We start from the raw sequence: 22,127 nt of genomic DNA, 5'->3' as shown, positions 1-22,127 counted from the left end.
TGGCGGCCGCCCCGAGGGGGGTGTGGCGGCGGCGGCGGCGGGAGGCGGTGGCGGCTCCGCCTCGGGGTATATGACGAAGCGGCGGGGGGGAGGAGGACGGGCAGTGCTTGTTCGTGATCGGAGACATGGCTCTGCGCGGCGGGGACGCGCAGGACAAGGTAGGCGGCCCGGCTGGGACAGGCCGCGGGGGCGCAGCCGGCTTGGCCCCGCGGGGTGAGAGGGAGCTCTCCGCTCCCTTTGCCCCCGACAGCGCTGGGACAGTGACAGGTTTTTATTTCTGCTCCGTTTAGAGTTTGTTTTTTAAATATTAGTTACCTTAGTCGCACTAAGCTCTCCTGAGGGCAGGTGGTCAGGGTGCCCAGGGTGAACGTGGGGTGTAGCTCCTGAAGGAAGAGGGCCAGGGGCAGATAAGTGGGTGGGGCAGGCTTAAAGCCGGAGTGGGAAGGAGGAGGATGGAGGGAAGGGCTGTGCAGCTGCCGTGAGGCGGTACGGGCTGCACTCCTGGGCTGTGGCAGGAGCAGGATGACAGCCAGGGCTCTGGAGCTGCAGGAACGGGGCCTGGCAAGGAATGCAGGAGCAGGACCTGCTCATGAGGACCTGTCTCTGGGCACTAGCGGCGAAGTGCTGTAGGCAATTGTGCTGCCGAGGGTTCAACTTGCTCTTTCTCAATGGGTCAGCTGCCTAGTGTGTCTGTGACCAGCCTTCCTGGTTATGTGCTCTAGGTCAGCTGTCACATCAGCTGCGGTGCCTCTTTCCCTTGCCTGTCACATCAGCAGCTGACTTAGTTTTCCTTTGTAGTAGCCTTCGAACCTTTAAGTGCCAAGGAGCCTTTAAAGCAGCGTGGGGTGTTACCTAATGTTCTAAGACTCTCAACTTCTCAGAGGAAATACAAGTTAAATGCTAAAACAGAAACTTTGTGAATTAATGTGTATGTAATGTAGACAGTGATTGAAATTTTTTCTCCTACTGGACAAGCTACCTGGCTTAATCTACCTAAACTACCTGATTTAATAACTGTCCTCAACACACCTTGAATAGAAGGTAAGGCAGCCCTGTAACAGTCAGTGAATTGCCTATTTGTCTTTCATGTTGTTGCATCTTAATGTAGTTTTGCATTGTGATTAAGCTTAATTCACTTTCAGGAAGATGACTTTGTTTCAAACTGTTAGGTGTGCTTAAATCTCTTCAGTCTGTGTTTTCTCCAGCTTTTTGGAACATATATATTAGCTGACTTGAGGGCTAGAAATACGCCAGGCTTGTTTACTAGTTTAGTAACTTCCTATAGATACTTTCTTTTCATGTCTTTCCCTTCCATATGAATCTCATTTTGAAACAATCCTGACACAGTAGAACAGGCAAAAGTTTATAGAGCAAGTGTTTTCTAGAAGTTTGCTGTGAGCTGGCCAGTGCTTTAACTGTTTTCTACTGCCTGTGAAACTATTTGTATTAAAATGTCTGCACTTTGAGAATAGTGAGGGTGAGTCTTTATAGTCTTGCGGGATCTGCAGGTGATGGGGTGGAGGGGAAGGTCAAATATCAACTCTCTTGCAGCAACTGGTAACTTTTGAGTGTTTATGTGCCTTTTTAACTTAGCAGGCAGGAATATTGGGGGAGGGGAAAATGTTCCCATGGTGAGGGTTGGAGTAGCTTTAAACTCTGATGTTCAGTGGACATATATTAACTAGTTTGTTTCAGGTTTTAGGGCTGTCTTGGGATTCCAGCAGCACGGGGGAGGATAGAAATACTCCTGTCTTGTCTGTTCCTGTTTAGGTAAAGAAACACCAACAGGGAACTAGTATGTGGCCAGTAGATAAAGCCTGTGCCTGTAAAGAAAGCTTCGTTAGGTATTAACCTTGAATAGGAACCACTGGTAAGTATAAACTAAAAACTGACCCTGAGGTGGCAAAGCAGCAGAGGATCAGGATATGTAGGAAGAGGAAGGGAGGGTAGGATAAGGGTGATTGGAAGTGCAGTGGGAAAGAAGGTGTAATCTGTCATGGGGGAGGAAAAGGCACTTCAGAATGTGAAACAAGTAGTGGGACTGCCAAGATAACCTTGAGTAAATACCCTGGTATTTCCTAACGTTGGTGGCTTGATAGTATTTTAAGGCTTCGGTCTGCAGTTAAAATGTTCTAGATCAAAATACTGAGAGCAAGTATTTGTCTTCACTGGCTCCTTCTCAAAGCAGTCAGTGAAGACAAAATGTTGTGTCATAGCCTGAGACTTGCTGTTATAACTCACAAATGGTGATTCTCTGTGCTGGACAGATTCTGCTACATGGTCTGAAGGAATGAGGGCATACTAGGTCTTGCCTATGCTTAGCAAAACAACTGCTTCTGCATGCTGCTGGGCCCAAAATCAAATAGGGAGATGAACTGCTAGCAAGGTGAAAGTTACTGGGTAAGGATAATGTATTATCAAGGACATACAGCCTCCGTGAAGCTGGCCCAGCGGTTTGGGCTAATGACACAAGTTCAAGTCCGTGGAAGGTGAAGCCAGTGTGGTGAGGCAGTATTTCTGAGACTCCCGAAGGCCAGCTCTGCCCTCACTGCTGGAGGGCAGCAAAACAATCTTGTGGATGCTGACTGTGGCTTAGGAGTTTGCAGCCTTTGCACCATTTCCATTTTAGTCTGCCACAGGCCATGCTCTACAGGCACACTACTGCAGCAGAGTGGATTTGGCCTGCATGGCCAAAGCTGTTGCTTGAACCCTCAAGCTGAGGAATCAGTGTGTTGGGTGGAGGTGTCCTATGTGCTGCTGGGTGGATCAGGGTGAGCTAGCAAGGCTTTTGCTTGGAATATGTGGTCCTTGAAGTTTTATAAACATTATTCCCTCTGTGTTCTTCCTTCTGTAAGAAGGCGTATGACCGCTTGGTTTCTGTAGAGAGTGATGCAGGGATCCTGCTGACAGGAGAGCTAAGTGATCAGGCACAGCCTGATTATTGCACAGCCAGAGGCAACAGGTGCTCTGCCTGCAGAGGCTGCTTTCTGCTTACTTGACAAGCATTGTACTTGGTGAGGAATGCCATTTCAGTGTGACTAAATTGAACTGTTGTTCCCCATTTATTGGTGCTTTAAGCAAAATAATGAAAACCTTTACATCACTGGAGTTCTGCAGTCCAAGTCACAATGTGGGAAGGCATTTTTTGTAGCATAAGTAGCAACATGAAGACTGGTTCAATTTTTCCTGGCTGTTTGCAACCCAGACTACTTCAGGACTGTTCAGCTCAATGTCAGAGATAAGAGCAAGCCTGTCATGAAGGCTGCAAAATCAAAACTTCACATACACTGTGAAGTGTTGTGTTGGCTCTTTACGCTGCATGTGTGCAGATGTCTTTTTAGTATCTTGACTGAAAGGAAACTTGAGGTACGTGTGCTGAATATGACTGAAATGTAGTTCCAGCAACCGATGCTGCTAATATCTTCTGGCCAGATACTCTGCAAGTCTGCTGGTTAACTCCTGGGTGTCGAAAAAGGCCCTCTGGAACTGATTGCTCTGTATAATCTGCCAGAAAACATCGTGATCTCTTAGTGCTCTCTGGAGAGCACTTAAACTGGATTAATTAAAATGACTGTTCTGTAAAAAGTAATGAATTCTGGGTAGTGGCAGATGTAATTACTACTGAAGTCTTGTTTGTGGGCTATTGCTTGAATGATAGCAGGAGGTGATCAGTAAGGGGAGAGGGTTTTTATAAGGTATCTGACAATAAGCAGAAAGCTCTGACATGGGAGCCCTAGTGGAAGGGCTCCTTGTTCTTTCCAAGAGCCTGGCTATGTGGAAAATCCCTGAGTTCACCTGTCTTTGAGAACAAATACATATTCTTATTTCACTAACAGTCAGATGTTGTACACAGTTGCTTGCAGTGGCAGATTCTTTTGTTAGAATGCAGAAGTAACATCGAGTCATCCAGAGCCATGCTAAAACTGCAAAGGGTGTAATTTGAAAAGCAGCAGTTCAGGCCACTCAACAGAACTAAGTGGCTTCAGTGGCTGAGGGCATTTCCTTCCAGGGATGCCTGCAGGCATCAAGATGTGTTTGCATTTGGGTGAGGCCTGATCAGAAACTAAATGTCTGTCAAGTAGAAGCCTGGGTAGCTGATGGTCCTCACTGAGTTGTACTTAAATGATGCAACTCTTTTTTGTTTGTTTGGTTTTGGGGATTGTTTGTTTTTTGGTTGGGTTTTTGTGTGGATTTATTTGTTTGGGTGTTGGGTTTTTTTGTTTTGTTTTGTTTCCCCCTCCCTAGCATCTCTAACCAATAGAAAAAAAGTAAGTGCTTTAAAACTCTTTCTGGATTGGGCAAGTAATGCTCTCTGCTGTTTCCTGGACTTTAGATCAGATGTTGATCATGATGTCCTAATTAGTACCATCATATCTAGATTTAGTCTTCTGGTCCTGAAACCTAGAAATGTTAATAATCAATATGATGACTGTATGTTCTTCTGGAGGGCTCTGCTTGATGTCTTGTTTTAATTTCCAGGTTAGATAGTTGTGGTGGACAGTATCTGTACTGAACAGGGAAAGTTTTTCTTGAATCCTCAAGAAAGCCCAGGGATCCTGAAACAGGTCACTAACAAGACTGAGCCTAGTAGTGGGAGATGTCGACTTCTGTAGTCACTACAAACCAGAAGTGGTTTCTGAGAAAGAGAAATGAAAGTGGGAATACTGTGCTGGGTTTGGGTGAATGTTTGTTTGCAGTCCAGCCCAGCTGTTTCCCCTCTGTGGTCATCTGTACCTCTTTGGTCATGTGCTGCAAGTAAGGAATAACCCTTTCCCGGTTCCCGAGCTTGGATTATAATTATAGCCCCCAGAGAGTGTGAAGTGACAGACTGGTTTCTGGTAGCTGGGGTGGGGAAACTTCAGTTCTCTTGCCCACTGCCTGGAGTGCAGGGAAGAAACAGTGACGTCCTACAATGATGCCTCTGGATACAAAGGACCTGCCAAACGTGGTAGGCTGGAGAGCTAAGGTGGAGTGATATCCTGGGAAGGCCTTGGGTTGGATACCTGCTATGGTAAAAGAACAAGCCTGGGACCTGGGATGACAGTTTAATTCTCTGCATAGCCTTCACGTGACCATAAGCAAATTGGTTCTCATTCCTACTTGTAGGATGGGTGTAGGATAGATGATGGCAGGAAAGGTCCTGAATGCAAAGCTGTTAATGCTGCAGAAGCTGATGTTTACATTGATCGAGGGTTGGTGTGGAACATCTGCTTTAGGTGCTCACTGAGTTAGAGCTGTGGTGACAGGAGGGGGGCCTCTTGCTTTCTGTTCAGTGCAGAAGTGCTACTCCAGCACTTTTTGTAGGGAAACAAGCACTCACTCCTCCTGAAGTCAGGCAGTGTGAATGCTTCCTTTGTAGTCTGAGCCTTGCTGCCGTGATTGTGTAATCCTAAAGGTCTCTGGCCTGGAGTTAGGAGCTCACAGGACCTTCACAGAACTAGAGTAGACCAGTGGTCTTATGATCCTCAGCTTCACATAGCTCCAGGTTCTTTACTGAAGACCAACTCCTGAAGGGTAGAGGTCAATAATCCTGTGCCATCTTCATATATTTCAGACTGCAGTGGCCTTTAAGCCTGGGTTGTGTACATTTACAGCAGATGTTTAAGGCAGTAGAAGTACAAGATTTTTTTAGCAAATGGCTTCATGCTGTTCTGAGGGACAGAATCCCACCAATGTATATAGGGGTGTTCTTGACCCTTGTCCTGTATTTGAGCTGGTCTCTCACTTTGGGCCCCATGCATAGTACATATTGCTCTGGAGTGCATAGCTGAACACTGCTGCTGACTCCCAGTTGATTCTGTGTAAATAAGGCCCTGCTGTGAGCATAAACTCACCTGCAGTATTATTCCTGGGAATTGTCGAAGCTGCAGATTATGTGTTCTTGCCCCATTGTCTCTGCAGCTTGTGCAGAGTGATGGGGAGACATGCCCATGACATGTGAACTGCTTTAATCTGACAAAGCAGTACCACCTTGTGTCCATACCTGTCCATCTCTTGTGTAGGCAACTACTAGGCATGGAAGGGTGTGCGGACAGCATCTAATCACAGGTTACCTTCTCCACAAGACAATAAGAAAGCTTGCAAATTCAGGACTGACTGATTTGTGTAATCCTTTCCTTAGTTTAGCTGAGAGGAAACCGTTTCCTTTGGCTTATAATACTTTCCAAACTCAGCAGTTCATATTGTTATCGCTGCTGATCCTGTTTGGACACTAAAGATAAGTAAGCAGAATGTAAAACACTGAGATCTGTATGTCGCTGCTTTGCCTGCTGGTGTTATCTGGCTGGGAAACACTGACCAGCTTGCCTTTCGTTCATTTGGCAACGCACAGTGAATTGCACTCCCAGTGAAATTAATGCCTGACTACCTGTCTTTCCTGTAGTGCTTTAATGGGATGGCTTCTGCCCAAACCAGTGTGCTGTTTGGCCTGTGCCTTTCTAGAAAGTTTTAGAATTGCATGCCTGTATGGGAACATAATAGTCCGTCCAAAGGTGTGACTGTACTGTTGGAATCCCTGTAGAGTTTGGAGTCCCACCATGTCCATTTGGATGTGAGCAGTGCTTGGGACTGCTAGGAACTGTGTTCCAGGGCATGTTCTGTAAGCATGCTTCTTGCCAAGGCAGTACCCAGGATGGGCTTAAAGTCTCATTTCCTACAGAAGTTAGAATGGAAATGTGCTGCATACAAAGTCATTCCGTAGTCATAAGGTTTAAAAGGTTTATCTCATCTAATTCTAGCTAACAGTGGGGATGCAACAGATAAGTCCTTCTAATGTGGCTGAGCGGATGAGGGTACAGTGACTGGGATATCCCTCATTTACACATGGCAGTCTGATCATAGAGAGTAGCAGTAACCATCGGGGCAGGCTGGATAGAGGCAAATGCACGCTGGCCTAGCAGCTGTGTCCTCTGCAGGCAGCCAGGGAGAATTGTTATCTACCAGATCTGGGCTGCAGATGGCCAGCCTAGGGGGTGAGGGAGTTTCCAGAGCCTTTTGGAAGCAAAGCTTTACCTTATAAAGGGCAACCTATCAACAGTTCTTAGCAGCTTTACAGAGGCTTAAGGCAACATTCAAGCAATCTGTGATATGACAGGATTGCTCAGATGCTGTCTGCCATTTGTTTGTAGGCTTTGGTGTTGTGTGCACTAGTGTGCTGCAGAGTGGTGCAACAACATCAGTCATGGTCCAGTTCTCCAGCTTGCTTTTCTGGGAAGGCTTTCAGAGTTGTCTCCAAAGGATAACCTCAGGATTCATCCTGACTCCGACGGACACTCTTCAGCAAGCTTCCTGTGTTGTGACCTTGATCTCTGGTTGTTTCTCCCTTATGCAGAAAACAAGAATGATTTGTTAGGCCACAGCCTTTAAGGGAGGGCCTCTTAGAAGACAGGCTTCATATGTAAGCTAGAGGATCCTCAACTGAAAAGGCTATTCCACTGCTCTGGAAGTTTCAGTATAGTTGAAATTATGTTCTGGGTCTAGGCTGTTGGAATGAAGAAATAAACCCCCAAAGGAAGATGCTGGCTCAGTTTAAGGCCTGTTCGAAGCACTGGGAAGGCAAGTCAGATCTTTATCGAACCAAGTGGGCTCTGAGGTCTCCTGTAAGTGGTGCCTCACATGGCAAGCTCAGAAACCTCAATAGCTGTCTGATCTAAGGGTGAGGAAAGAGATCATAAGGCTAGACTCTTAAGAGCTAATGTTCTACAATCCTGTGGAGGCACAGGATAATGAAGAGAACTATTAGGGTTGTTGCTGTCTTTTGAATGACATAATAGGCTTTGGCTTGGTGGGCTCCAAGTTGGAGAAGTACTGGAAGGAGGATGTTGTTTTCAAGAAGAGACTTCCCAAATACCTCTAGTGTGAACTCCAATAATCATTTCTTCAGACTTTAGGCTAACAAGCCCTTTTCTTTCCTGTGCTTGGAAGGGAAGGCTTGTTACAGTGATGTGCAGGTAGTGTCAAGTCTGTCATGCTTGGCCATATGTGCTGTTTCTGAAGGCAGTGCTGTAGTGCAGAGTGGTTCTCATTGACAGCTGATGATCAGTGTAGCTTCATTAAGCCTACCTGATGCTTGACCAAGGCTTATACTGTGAATTCTGTTGCAGCTGAGGTCTGTATCTGTAGACCTGAATATTGATCCTTCTCTCCAAATTGATATCCCTGATGCCCTAAGTGAAAAGGACAGAGTGAAGTTCACTGTGCATACTAAGGTAAGGTCGTGGGGAAAAAGAGGTTATGCAAGTAATATGTGTATTTGCAGTACACCTACCTGTAAAGATGGCAATGAAGGAAATCTAATTAGACGGAGACTTTCCACTTAAAGGTGGCTTGAAGGTGTGTATATATAAAACTTCAGATTCCCTAAGACTTGAACGCTCTAAACAGAGACAAGGTTAGCTGATCATTAAGTTGGCTTTGCTAAGGAATCCTAGCTAGACACCAGAAGGCTTTGGATAAGAAAGCAGCTACTGGGAAACGTCACAAAATATACTGCATTAATGCTGTTCCACAACAGTGCCTTTTATCTAACAGTCTGCTTAGTGGTACGACACTCGGCTCTTGAGTGAGTGCCAGCTCAGCTAAAAGGAATTGGGCAAGGCTCTTACTAGGCAGAATAGCTTCCTTTTGGAAATGGACAGAGCTGTTTCTAAAAGCACTGATTTACAAAACAGTAGGGGCTTGTCTATCTTCTCTTCCAGACTACACTGCCAGCGTTTCAAAGCCCTGAGTTTTCAGTTACACGGCAGCATGAAGACTTTGTGTGGTTGCATGATACGCTCACTGAAACTGAAGAGTATGCAGGTCTCATTGTAAGTACTTCCTAAAAAATGTAATTCTAACTGAAAAACTATAGCAATCTAAAGTGCATACTAGTGTGAAATATGTTTTATCAATGCTAGTAGTGTGTCATGGCCTGGGTATTCCCTATGCTTCCTGTTGCCTTAATTCCCAGACAACTTGAGTGGTGTGGCATTTATGTTAACTTTGCATATAGCTTGGAGCAGCAAAAAAGACTTGATGCTCCCTGGCTCCATGGTGGTATTAATATCTGCCTGAAGATGACAGTGAAATAATCTATTAAATATGGTCTGTCCTTCCTATCATGATTCTTTAGGAGGCCATGTGGGCCACGGAAGATGGCTGGCTATGGGGTGGATTATAGAGGCTGTTCTTGTGGGTTGGTTTCCCTCCTGGGGCAGGGATAGCACAGAACTGGGAGGGGCAGACAGGCTGTCAACACGCTCTAGAATTCCTGGTTCATGCACTCTTTACCACACTTCTCCATGATGAGGCAAAAGACCCTCCTTCCAGAGAAGGCTAGAAGTAATTTTGGAAAACTGTATTTGCTAGTATCTATCACTAACCATTTCCTTGGCTAGATACCTCCAGCACCTTCAAAGCCTGACTTTGATGGTCCCAGAGAGAAGATGCAGAAGCTAGGAGAAGGAGAAGTGTCTATGACAAAAGAAGAATTTGCCAAAATGAAGCAAGAACTAGAAGCGTAAGTAAAATGACTCTACTGCCAAAAGCTGCACTTAGAGAAGCCTTCTAGGACAGCAACTTTATTTTATTTGGTAATAACTGATCTTGAGTGTGACTGATTTGAAGAGTGTCTTGAAAATCCTGGAGCTGAGGACTTGACAAAAGTTTCAAGCTAGAAAACTTCCTGGCTAAAGAGATTGAAAATAGCTTCACTATCACTAGCTATTTCAGAAGCCTGCTGTCAAATATTTTCACTGGATAACTTAAAGTAATTCTTTGTATATTGAAGAAGGCAGTACAAGAGAGGATCTCAATCTGTTCTTTCCTTTCAGTGAATACCTTGCTGTCTTCAAGAAGACTGTATCGTCACATGAAATTTTCCTTCAGCGGATTTCTTCTCATCCTGTGCTCAGCAAAGATCGCAATTTTCATGTTTTTCTGGAGTATGATCAGGATGTAAGACTTCTTTATTTTTTTCTCTCTGCTTTCCAAGTGAGGCAAATTGTTAAGAGTGCTGTTGTTTTTTTCTGGGCACAGTCAAAATGTTATGTGAATCTATATGCAGCATCAACAAGTGGATATTGTAAGTACTTCTGTGAGATGAAAGGATGAAAGCCTGACCTTTAGACCTTTTTCTGTTATAAATCTCAGTGTTTATAAATCCTTGTCAAATTGGTTAGGAAGCTAACTTTGCATGCCTTTATCTTGGGAACAACCAGCAGGTTCAGGTGTACCTGTGCTGTGCTGTGTTGCATAGTCCTAAAATTGAAGAATGGAGGTATATTAAAGTTAGTCCTGCATCTGTTTTATCACACTTAATTATGAGTGCTGGATGCTGATCCAAGATGTATGTCCTGGTTTTGGCTAGGACAGACTTAATTTTCTTGTGGTAGCAGTGAGGGAGAGCAAGAAAGGGGCTGGGCTAGGGGAGGTTCCATATGGGGCACCTAGGTTGTATTCCATACCACCCACATCATTACTGGGGGGTGAAAGTGTAAAGGATTCTCGCTTTTGTGAAAAAAAGGGGGCATTAGGTTGCGGCTGGTAGCAAAAAGAGCCATGTGGAGGGTCCATGGCCATTTTCATCTGTCTTGGGCCTCGCAGGGCCTTGGTCAGTGAACACCTTGCTTGTATGTAAATTACCCTCTTTTTGCATACCTTTTGTTATTAACATTGTAATGATGATCTTGGTGATTATCAGGAGTTGGCCTGAAGGTGAAAATTTCAGACACTCTACACTGACTCATGGATGGTAGCAAATGCTCTCAGGGAATGGCTAGACCAATGGAAAAAGACCAATTGGCAGAACAGAGGTAAATCCATCTGGGCTGCTGAATTGCGACAAGACTTTGCTGCCTGGGTAGCGAAGTTGACTGTGAAAGTCCATCATGTAGATGCACATATACCTGAGAGTCAGGTTGCTGAGGAGCATTGCAATAATGGTCAGGTAGATCAAGCTGCCAAGATTAAAGTGTCTCAGGTAGATCTGGACTAGCAACACGAGGGTGAATTATTTCTGGTGCAGTGGGCCTGTGTTGCCTCATGTCATCAAGGGAGAGATGCAACATACAGATGTGCTCATGATCGAGGGGTGGACTTAACCATGGACACTACCTCCTAGGTTATCCATAACTGTGAAACATGTGCTGCCATCAAGCGGGTTAAGCCCCTGTGGTATGGGGAACAATGGTTGAAATATAAATATGGGAAGGCCTGGCAGATCAATTACATTACTCTCCCGCAAACCTGCCAAGGCAAGTGCTATGTGCTTACAAGGGTGGAAACAGCCACTGGATTGTTGGAGACTTACCCTGTGCCTTAAACCACTGCCTGTAACACCATCTCTGGCCTTGAAAAGCAAGTCCTGTGGCAGCATGGCACCCCGGAAAGAATATAGTCAGACAATGGGACTCATTTCAAAACCAGCCTCATAGATAGCTGGGACAGAGAACATGATATTGAGTGGGTATATCATATTCCCTATCATACACTAGCCTCTGGAAAAGTTGAAGGGTACAGTGGACTGTTAAAAACCACATTGAAAGCAATGGGTGGTGGAACCTACAAACATTGGGATCTACATTTAGCAGGGGCCACCTGGTTAGTTAGCACCTGAGGCTCCACTGGTCGAGCTGGCTCTGCCCAATCAGAACTGCTATGTACTGTATCAGGAGATAAAGTCCTTGTGGTGCATATGAGAAATGTGTTAGGGAAGACAGCTTGGATTAGTCCTGCCTCAAGCAAGGGCTTGTATTTGCTCAAGGACTTGGATGCACTTAGTGGATAATGCGAAGAGACAGGGAAACACTATGTGTACCTCAGGGGGATTTGATTTTTGTGGAAGAACCACCTGTAATGTTGAATTGTGTATATTATATTGGTTACTGAATAACAGTGCCACTGTGTGCCATAACTACCATGGACAATGAGGATGGACTGCCCCCAGTACACCAGTTGGGAGCTCGTGATGCAGCTTACAACCAGCTGACAACACACCAGCTCTCCTGACCTGGAAGACCTATAGGATAGATAGGACCCACAGTCATGGACTAAATGAACTCAACAGATATCTTGTGGGGATGGCCATTGACTATGGGAATAATATCTGTGCTTGACCATGTTTATATATGTGTATGTAGTTGGAAGGTGTCAGATCTGGGCATGACATAGATGGTATAGAATAAGGGGTGGATAATGTCCTGGTTTAGGCTAGGACAGAGTTAATTTTCTTGTGGTAGCAGTAGGGGAGAGCAGGGAAGGGGCTGGGCTGGTAGAGGTCTGCATGGGGCACCTAGGTTGTATTCTATACCACCCATATCATTGCTGGGGGGTGAAAGTAAGGGATTCTCACTTTTGTGGAAAAAGGAGCATTGGCTTGGGGTTGATAGAAAAAGGGGGCCGTGTGGAGGGTCTGTGGCCATTTCTGTCTGTCTTGGGCCATGCGGAGCCTCAGTCAGGGAGCATCTTGTTTGTTTATAAATCTTTTTGTGTATCTTTTGTTATTAATGTAGTTACTGTTACTATTTGTTATTTCACTGCTGCTTTTCAAGTAAATTTGTCCTATCTCAACTCAAAAATCTCTGGTTTTTATCTCCCTCTCACCGGGAGAGGTATTGGGGGGCAGAAAGGGAGCAGCCTGACTGGGATTTAATTTTCTAGCTGGTTTTTAAAACCAGCACAATATGTAAGGAGGAACCGAGCTGTTTTTGGGAATGAGAACAAATCTGTGGCACAGGATAATTGAACTTCTTCTAGCCAATCTTTTTGTTACCTGTTACATTCGTTATGCTGTTACTTTGGAGGACTTGGAAATCAATCTGCTCTGATATATACTAGGTGTAAATGATGTTATTACATTTCAAGAGTCAAAATAGTCACTTTTTCACCACTGGGGATGACTTTAAAGATGTTTTTGCCTCTCTGTTGCAGCTGAGTGTTCGGAGGAAAAACACTAAAGAGATGTTTGGTGGCTTTTTAAAAAGTGTAGTAAAGAGTGCTGATGAGGTCCTTTTCTCTGGAGTCAAGGTAAGGTTGTTGGTTAACCTCTTACAGTCTTGACTGTTTTGTGCTTTCTGCTCCAGGGAAGTTACTCATGTCTGCTTCAGGCTTGATGTGCATGAGGCTCAGTTACTAATGTCAGCCTGCCTTGTTACTGCTGTCCTAGCCTGTATTAATTTTGACTTCTGTAAAAATAAGACATTGGAGCTACAGGCTGTTAAATTTCAGTGTATACTTCAGGTTTCTGGTGGATGCAAAAGAGTTGCCTTAACACCTGATTCTGGTGGGGAGGAAGGAATTACACCTTCAGCAAACATGCTTGTGGCTTTTGTCTACTTTGGAGCTCTGAATTTATGGGTTTCTGCTTGCACTAGACAACATCAAATACTAAAAACTGTAACTGGTCCAGGTTCAGCTTATTCTGTTACATTGCCATGGTAGCTCTTCCCAATAGGCTTGCTGTCCTAAAGACAATGTCACGAAATGTTACAATATGTATTATATTTGATGTGGATGTGAAGCAAGCTTGTAAACTGTTTACTCCTGAGCTGCTGTGTTGCAGCAGGCCTAGGAAATAAAATTCCAACAGTTGGTAGCCCTGAGGACTGTCTGATAGTAACTTACTGGTTGCTTCAGACAGTCTGCATCAGTGAATACTTGAGTGTCAACTTCATTTTCAGCACACAGTGTAAAAGAAACTTGCCAAATGGCTTGGTGTGTTAAACCCTTTTCTCAGGATCTTGCCCTGAACTCAGTTTTTCAATAGCCATTTTGTGGGCCTATGCTCAGGTCCAGGCTATGGTTGTTTCTTTGGCCCTTCCCAAAATAGGGAAGAGTTTGTATTCTACAGGAACTAACTTAACAGGTCATACTCTTTTTCAGGAAGTAGAAGATTTTTTTGAGCAAGAGAAGACTTTTCTTGTGAACTACTACAACAGAATCAAGGACGCATGTGCAAAAGCAGATAAGATGACAAGATCTCATAAAAGTGAATTTTTTTCAAAGACCTTTGAGAAATCATGCAGTTTTGCTGATTTCAGCCTGAAAACCTTGTCTTGTTCTTGCAGATGTTGCAGATGATTATATTTATACTTCAGCTTGCTTGAACAGCCTGGCATTGGAAGAACCTACAGCTATCAAAAAGTAAGTAATTCAAACTGTTCATAAACATATCCTGAGTCTGGGAATACCAAGTTTCTTCTGTAAAATCCAGAGGATTGAGTCATAACTGGTTTGAGTTTCTTGAATTGCAGGCAAGCAGCATTAAAACTCTTTCCTCTAGCACTCCTGGTGCGGCAGACTTAATGTTATCAATTGCAACTTAACTAGTTGATCTCTTGCCAGTTGTGCCCTGGAGCGGAATTGTGCTGGTTGTCAAAGCTGCTTCTTAGCAGAAATTTCCTTGCATTTTTTCAGGTCATAAACTCCCAGAGACTACTGGAGAAAGGGTTTATGCATGTGTGTTCTGATGTGCTGTTAAATATAACCACAGCTTGCACTAAATCTGTACTATCTTCTAGACCTTTGCAGTTCCAGCATAGCAGGGATTTTTTTAAGCTGTAGAAACCTAGTTACCTTTTCTGAGGTGAATTCCACCTTTCAACTTTGCTGTCAATTTACCAAGACCTTGTTAAAACAGTGTATAGCTGAAGAAACAAGCTGGTTCATCCCTCTTGGAGGATAGCAGCAAGGAAATTCTCCACAAGACCTTTATGCCCTGAAGATTAGCATTGTTACTTTAAATGATGTCTAGCTGCTCAGCTGTTAGGCTGGAATCCAGCACATTGAACCTTTTGTCCAGGTCTTTGCCTAGACCTAAATTCTTTTCAAACACTTGTCAGGATCTGTGTGCAGGAGAAAACTCTAGCCTTCAGCTTTTTGGTCTCCTGGCAATTGATCCTGGCATTTTTCAGACTAAGAAGTATCTAAGCCTTACTTATGTTTTGTTTTTTTTTCCCCTCCCCCCGCTTAGGTACTTGTTGAAAGTTGCAGAGCTCTTTGAGAAACTCAGGGTAAGGAAAACTTTGGCAGGGGGTGGGGTAGGGGGAAAGAATATGTATGTTGCTGTTACCTGTTCCATACCAACTATTTTTATTTCTTCTGCAGAAGGTAGAGAGCAGAGTTTCATCTGATGAAGACTTAAAGCTTTCTGAACTGTTGAGATACTACATGCTCAATATAGAAGCTGCTAAGGTGAGAACAGTTTTCTTTTTGAAACTGTTTTGTTATAGGCGTCATGACTCATGCATGATATTCTTTGTGCTTTAAGAAGACAGGAAGACGAGCCATTGTTTGGCCTAAGAAACCTGACACTCTTGAACCACAGCAGAATATAGAAACTATATATTATCTGGAGTCCAGCCACTTACAGGAGATCTTGGCCCAGTTTTTGTAGTGGAAGAACTCTTAAATTTCTGTAAGTTAGAGCAAACTGAATTTAAGTCTGCAGCAGCGTTCTTTCCCATCCCCTGCCTGAATACTCATGGACTTGTCATAAATCAATGATGACTAATTAGTACTTGGGATGTGCTTCAGGATTTTTAAAGTACCTTAGCACAAATATGCTGTAACATGTGAAGGCTGTTGGAACCTGGACTTCCAAGAGCACTTTGGTAGATTGATTAACTGCAAAAGCCTTGCCAGCAACTCTTTTCTAATCAATACTTCATTTGACATGGGGGTGTCTATGCTGAAAAAAGGTATCCAGGTATAACTTATTGGGCTTCTTCATCTAGTGTCTTACCTTTTAATGTCAGAAATCCTAGAACATTCACTACAGGCTCCCACCGTGTGGTGTACTGTTATTTAGATATCAAGACTACACTGCTGCTAGATTAGAAAGGAATTGACTCAGACCTGTACTATGTCTCATGTCTAGGTTAGTATAGTGCTTCAGTCAAACTGTCAGATCTCCAACAAATTAAATGTCTACCAGAAGTAGACTGAGGGAATTCAGAAAATGCTGTTCCTCCTTAGTGGGGTAACTCACCTTGTAGCAAGATAAACTACTTTAAGGGAAAAAACTATGCCTACAGTAGCCATCAGAATTCCTTGGCTAAGGCATAAGTGGCTGTCCTGAAAATTTAGTACTACACTGGTGAAAGGCACCTATTGCTATGCCAAGAGTGTGGCAGGCTGTAATAGCTTATTGAAGGAAGCAGAATCTGGTGCTGAAAGAAATGAAACCTCTTGCTGCTAAGGTAGTTGTAACCTCAGTTTGGGAAGTATTCCTCTTAAGGCTTTGGTGTGCTATTTCTGTCTACATTCAGGATCTTCTGTACAGACGAACAAGGGCTCTTGTTGACTATGAAAACTCGAACAAAGCTCTAGATAAAGCCAGACTAAAGAGCAAGGATGTCGGGCTGGCCGAGGCACATCAACAGGATTGTTGTCAGAAGTTTGAAAAGATTTCAGAATCTGCAAAACAAGGTAAAACAGACATTGCTGTATTTATGCTTAAAAGGAGATCTTAGTGCAGTCTGGGTCTCCATCTGACCTTCAACTGCTGCAGGCTTCTGAACACTCTCCTGAAACAAGTAGTACCTTGCAGGGCAGTATAGATGCCTGTAAAACTAAAACAGCTAAACATTTTTTAAAACCATTCTCTTTAGCAGAGCAGTGTCAGTACTAGACCAGCCTTATTTATAAGCCCCTAGTATTTGCTTTCTAGGTTGAACTCCTGATCTCAGCCTCTAACTGAAGGTAACTACTCAGGCTTCTAATTGTCTCAGTCAGAACTGTGCAAACAGGCTTTTGCTCTGTCCCAGTATAACTGAGTGCCTTATACAGAGTTTCAAACATTGGTTCTTCGTAGAAGAATATATATATATATATGTGGACAATGTAAAGCAGAGGAAACGTGCTTTCATGGCACACGTGCTCTTCCTTCAGTGTATTTGGCTTTTAAATGCTCTGTGTTCTCACAGAGCTTGTGTGGCTTATTACTGTTTTACTCTAGTTGTCTTCCTACAAAGCTTTTCTCTCTTAGGCTGCCTGTTTCCTCACCAAGATGTTGGTGTCATGTGATGAATGAATCTCTGTCTAGAAAACAGCAGGACTAACTCTTGAACCTTTTTTTTCTTTTGTCAAATACTGTAACTAGAGCTGCATAACAGAACTCGTGAAACATAAGGGGCATTACTGAAACTTGTCACATTTTCTGTACGTCTTACCTATGTTCTTCTCTACAGAACTGATGAGCTTCAAGCAGAAGAGAATAGCAGCATTCCGCAAAAACTTAATTGAAATGGCAGAACTGGAAATAAAACATGCAAAGGTGTGTTCTATTTGGAATTTAACAGGCATAGGTTCAGAGAAGTAAGTACTGCGTAACTTGGACGATTTGCTGGGTTCCCTTTAAAACTAGGAAGTGTGAAATAGAACAGCTAGGCTCTTCAGCTGAGATCTTAAGAGGAGAAGCTGTAGGCATAGTGTGTACAAAGTGCATAGAAAGAACAAATGCTGACAGTTTTATCTGTCCCATGCAGAAAGTCTGCGTTCAAGCTGTCACTCCTAGGACAGTAGCCTACTGCAGTAAGTGAGAAGTCTCAGTTTTGCTGGTAGAACACAACAGGTCACCTGACTTCCCATCAAGCAACCTCGTCTTTGGGTTTTACTGTGTCTGGAGGCAGCTGCTGTTTCCAGTGCTCCTGAGCGCTGTGAGAGCACATCCTGTAGCTTGTGATCCAGCTGTCAATCATTCTCACTTTGGCTTGTCACTGAAAGGGGACACTGGCTTTGTAGTAGCCTCTATTAAGCTTCACTGAGCAGGCTTGAAGGTTGCTGCAGGGACCACTGCTTAATCTAGGAAAGTATACACAAGTTATGGGGTTTGTTAACTTAGTGTAGGGAACAAAGCAGGAAGAGGTAACTGTGCATCCTCAGCTTCTTTTGAAGAATGAAAGTCTAATGTCTCACTCCCTAAGAGTACTGGACTTTACCACAGGTAGCTACTTCAGTGCTGAACTGGAATGTGACACCAACGACTTGACATTACTGCTCAGTTTGGCCCACTTTAAAAGCTTACTGCTGCCTCTTGCCCCTCTCCTTATCACAAACTGAGTCATGGTTGAAGGCCTGCAGGAAGAGGTAGATCGCAAACTATCATCTGGTTTTGATTTTTTTACTGCTTGAACGCTTGTCTTTGCAGTAGAAGATCTTTAGCATTGGCACAGGCTACAGAATCCTGGGATGGACCTGCTATTTTGGAAGCATCTTCATTGTGAAAGGCAGGATTTAAATTATTAATTATACTCATCTGAAACTAATTCTCTTCCTTTCCAGAATAATGTTTCTCTCCTGCAAAGCTGTATTGACTTGTTCAAGAGCTAAGGCGCCTTTTTCTGAAAATGTGACAAAAGCATCAGTTGCACTCAATGGCCAGGGGCAACTTATTGGCTTGACTTCATTAGCTTAAAATAAATATTGTCACTGAGATTCTGTTTGACTAATACTTAAATATGTTGATAGCAATACATTGACTTTATAAATGAGAGCTGAATTATGTATGAATTGTCTGGATGTAGCTAACATCCTGTTGGCTGATAACTCAAAATGAGTCAAATATAAGAAATTAATTTGCTGTTGACTGACTTCATCTAGCAGAAAAAGTGTACTGTGAACTTTTTTTTTTTTGTTGTTTGTTTTGGGTCATTATCTGCCTCTTCATGGCCCTGATATATTTGAAACTTGCAAATGGAAGTGACTTAAGTGTAGTAATTTTATAAAGTAAAAATCTTAACATTCCACTTCCCAGACAGATTTCTACTACAATATATTTTGAATTTCTATAACTGCATTCACTATTTGTACACTTGGGCAATACAGCAAATAAAGATGTCTGATACAACAAGCTGTTGTTGTATGGCAAGAATTTGTGTGGGATCTAAAATGACAAAACAGGCTTCAGACACAGAACTACCAGAAATTGCTCATCAATTGGAGCTCTTCAGATAACTAAATATTTGACACAATAGGATTGTTCTTAGAATGAATGTTGACATGAAATGTGTGGACTTCCAGTAATGTTGCTGTTTGAGTGGGTGTCTGTAGCTTTTACTTCCAGTATGCTGCACATGAGGAAACCAAGCCTTTCAAAAGCACTGATACATATAGATAGCTTGAACTCCTTCACATTGAAAAAAGATGAAGTATTGTATAGTAGTCTTTACACCTCCTGCTAGCACCAGGAGGCTGTTTAAAACTTCAGGGCTTCTGGAAGCACAGCCTTAGACAGTCATCCATAAGATAAATCTCTTGAAATGTTGCATGGCCAAATGGGTGCACACTGCCATAGCAGAGGCAGCTCAGGCTGTAAGCCCCGGGGTCATCTTTTGACAGTTTACTATCATTTGAATATGTGGATATAGGTCAGTGAGTCATATCCTTCTAAAGGCAACTTTTGGAGTTACATGAGTGTCTCAGCCTTGCTTAGTTTCATGTGAAAGTAGGCTCTGTACTTGTGCTCTGGGCAGACTGCCTGAAGCAGCTTCAACCAGAGAAGCTCTGAGAATGGGCACCTCAGTGGCAGTATCTAAGGATTGTTCAATAGTTTACTTTCCTCTGACCTATTGCTTTTTCTTCTTGGTATCCCATGAAAACTGAGCAGCTCTTACCTGCCACACCATCCTGCAGAGGTCTAGCTGAAAAATGTCTGAAATGTCTCCTTTTACCTTTGTTTGGCAGGAACAGTTTCAACTTGTGGTTGCTTGCCATAAACACATTGCTTGTGCATATGTGACCTCTATATAACTGATAGCTGACAGATCTCTTATAAGCTCTTAACCACTTGTCTTGGGGCAATTACTGGACCCAAACCGAATGATTTATGCTGGCAAAACTTTGGCTTTCCTAAAGAGGCATACTGTGCTTCACACTCTCACTTCTGACTGCTTCACCCTATGCTCCAGCTGTGCCAGTATAAATTTCTCCTAGCATGCTGTAACTGTTTGGAGTCATGGTTGCTTCATGTCCTCTTTTACTTACTGCCTATTACATGGGAGAAGTAGCACCTTGCTTATGCTGTTTTTCAGTAAAATATTGGTCTATATTGGGTCTTTCTGAACCAGCTCCAGTAGCTGGGTGATCTTTGTGAATCAGTCAGTAGCCTATGCACCTAACTGTCTTCAACTTAAGAAGCTGAGCTCTGAGTTTATCCTAAACTACTTCAACTTGGTTCAAAGGCTTTTCTTACTTCTCTCGGAGAAAGGCTGCAGCTGTTTTTGACATGGCAAGCAATACTTTGTCCTTACTCCAGAAGCAGTCCAGGTTATGTTGGGCTTCATGCACTGCCATTAACAGTGTGTTTGAAGCTGAGACACCTTTTTTCTCTTTCAAATATCCTTTTAGAGCTTTTTCATGAGATGTTTGTTCTTGTGTGGTTTGCACTCTAAATTCTTGATATATCACAATTAGAGCATTAGTCTGAACAGATTGAAAATATGTAAAATACTTTGAGTGGATGTAATTATGGCTTTATACTGATGTTGTAGTTATTGTAGTTATAGGTAATTTACAATAACTGCAAGAAACGGTAGCTATAAAGCAGTCTGTGACAATACTGCTGTTGCTCTGAAGGAAGCTGTTATGTGTCAGCTGTTGCTAGCAGAGTGCATTGCAGTGACCTTCAGTGTGTTGATTTGGAAAATAAGTCAGCACAGATCACACTTCTGGAGGCCAGTGGGTGGCAGGCTGCAACAGCCACTGGTAACGTACTCTCGACATTTACCCTCAGACTGAGTTGTAAGGAAGTCCTGGAAAGGCTGCTGCATACGTGTTTCTTACCTGGTAGATGGACATATGTTGATACATAAGAGAAATTAGCTGCCTATGTGGGCAGTCTGCTCATAGGAAAGGACAGAAATCTTCCTTTAACTGATGTAATATCACTAGACCTGACTTTTCTTATAGCAGGGCCTTGAATAAAGCCTTAGCAGAACAAAAATCAGCATGGGCAGATCAGTGTGATAAGATAGATTATCGTCAATATGAAAGTAAGTTTTTTTTAGAAATGTTGCTGAGACTTAATTTAAAAGGCTGGTTGGGGTGGATGAGAGCAGAGTTTCATAGATGTCCCAAACAAAGGCTGACTAGTGTACATTTACTGATCCCATCTCTAAAGCAGCATACCTTTACAAGCTTGTTGCTCTAATTTATGGGTTGCAAATTGGCTTTTGAGAACAGGCATAAGCCTTGCTGCTCTGGTGGTAACTGATGTGAAGAGCCACACCACAGATGTCAATTCTTCCTCTGTTTGAATGAGGTCAGAAGAAAATCTACTGTTTGGTCTAGGTTACTAAGGTTTGTTTGACATTCATCAATGGTGTTGGTGATGAAGGCAGATGCTGCTACTGTCTAGAGCTCAGCATGCCATAGCCTGCAGCACTAGTGCTTGTTTTAGTTCTGTGCAATCCCCTCCAGCCATGTTCCCTCCGATAAGTAGCAGGTCTCTGCTAAGTCAGCTTGCCTTGCCTGAAATGGGCTAGGAGTTCTCCCAGTAGCAGCACAGAAGGTACAAACCTCCGTCCTGGAGACAAGAAGATATAATCTTTAATGCAGCTGGTAGCGGAGGTGCATCCCCCTGCACTTTGGTGCTATGCTTTAGGCCTGTGTTACAGGAAATGGCATAGAGAAACTGCCCTCCAAGGGAGAATGCTCCTGCTGGCATGCAGCTGCTGGGCTGTAGAGGGTATTAGAGCATACTGTGCTCCCTTCTCCACAGGATGAGTTTGGAGTCTAGCTTTTTCTCTTCCATCTCAGGGAGGAGGAAATACTTTTTGTCCTCCCAACAGAAGCATAGATCCTGAGGAATCACTTCTGTGATTCTGATGATTCAGCATTAGAGAGTAAGGAGATGATTTGTGTCTCTGGACAGCAGTAGCATATATGTACTTTCAGAGAGGCAATGATGACTGTTGTGATGGTTCAGACAAGACGGGCTAGAACCGAGCTGCAGGTATCTGGCTGCCTGTCTCCAGCGGAGCAGAGCTAGCAGTTAAGATGGGCGTAGAGCAGATCTGGGTTGCAGTGCAAACCCAGGAGAGAGTAGCAGCATGATAGCTGGATGCAGAAGGCTGCAGTCTTGGTTTGATGCTTGTAGCGGGTCAGGTGTACTAAAACAAGAGCACTTTTGGGGTGAGTGAAACAGGTGT

The 22,127-nt window shown here is 43.5% G+C and overlaps 1 protein-coding gene across 4 annotated transcripts; it reads left to right on the top strand.

Moving 5' to 3' along the window:
* On the top strand, window positions 1-18,829 carry SNX5 (sorting nexin 5). 4 transcript variants are annotated; one of them, XM_064647887.1, is made up of 13 exons: window positions 1-158; window positions 8,103-8,207; window positions 8,673-8,807; window positions 9,378-9,499; window positions 9,813-9,936; window positions 12,910-13,005; window positions 13,861-13,966; window positions 14,046-14,121; window positions 14,951-14,990; window positions 15,085-15,171; window positions 16,248-16,407; window positions 17,169-17,254; window positions 18,262-18,829. In XM_064647887.1, exons 1-13 carry the CDS (start codon window positions 126-128, stop codon window positions 18,307-18,309), a joined length of 1,218 nt encoding a protein of 405 aa, XP_064503957.1. In that variant the 5' UTR covers window positions 1-125; the 3' UTR covers window positions 18,310-18,829. The 4 variants fall into 4 exon arrangements, with proteins under 4 accessions (XP_064503957.1, XP_064503958.1, XP_064503961.1 ...); XM_064647888.1 differs by having other exon boundaries at window positions 25-158; window positions 8,697-8,807; XM_064647891.1 differs by lacking the exon at window positions 1-158 and adding an exon at window positions 703-1,041 and having other exon boundaries at window positions 8,697-8,807.
* Window positions 18,830-22,127: the final 3,298 nt, after the last annotated feature.

Source organism: Pseudopipra pipra, chromosome 3, assembly GCF_036250125.1.
Source record: "Pseudopipra pipra isolate bDixPip1 chromosome 3, bDixPip1.hap1, whole genome shotgun sequence".
NCBI lineage: Eukaryota > Metazoa > Chordata > Aves > Passeriformes > Pipridae > Pseudopipra > Pseudopipra pipra.
The sequence above is the reverse complement of the archived record's forward strand: the minus strand, read 5'-3'. Positions and strand labels throughout refer to the sequence as shown.

What these genes read in the sequence shown, in the direction of transcription:
- SNX5 (XM_064647887.1), top strand. Translation starts at nt 126, where the DNA reads ATGGCTCTGCGCGGCGGGGACGCGCAGGACAAG. An exon ending in AGTTCACTGTGCATACTAAG is followed by an intron (nt 8,208 to 8,672) that starts GTAAGGTCGTGG and finishes ACAAAACAGTAG; the next exon opens with GGGCTTGTCTATCTTCTCTT. An exon ending in TGGAAATAAAACATGCAAAG is followed by an intron (nt 17,255 to 18,261) that starts GTGTGTTCTATT and finishes CTTCCTTTCCAG; the next exon opens with AATAATGTTTCTCTCCTGCA.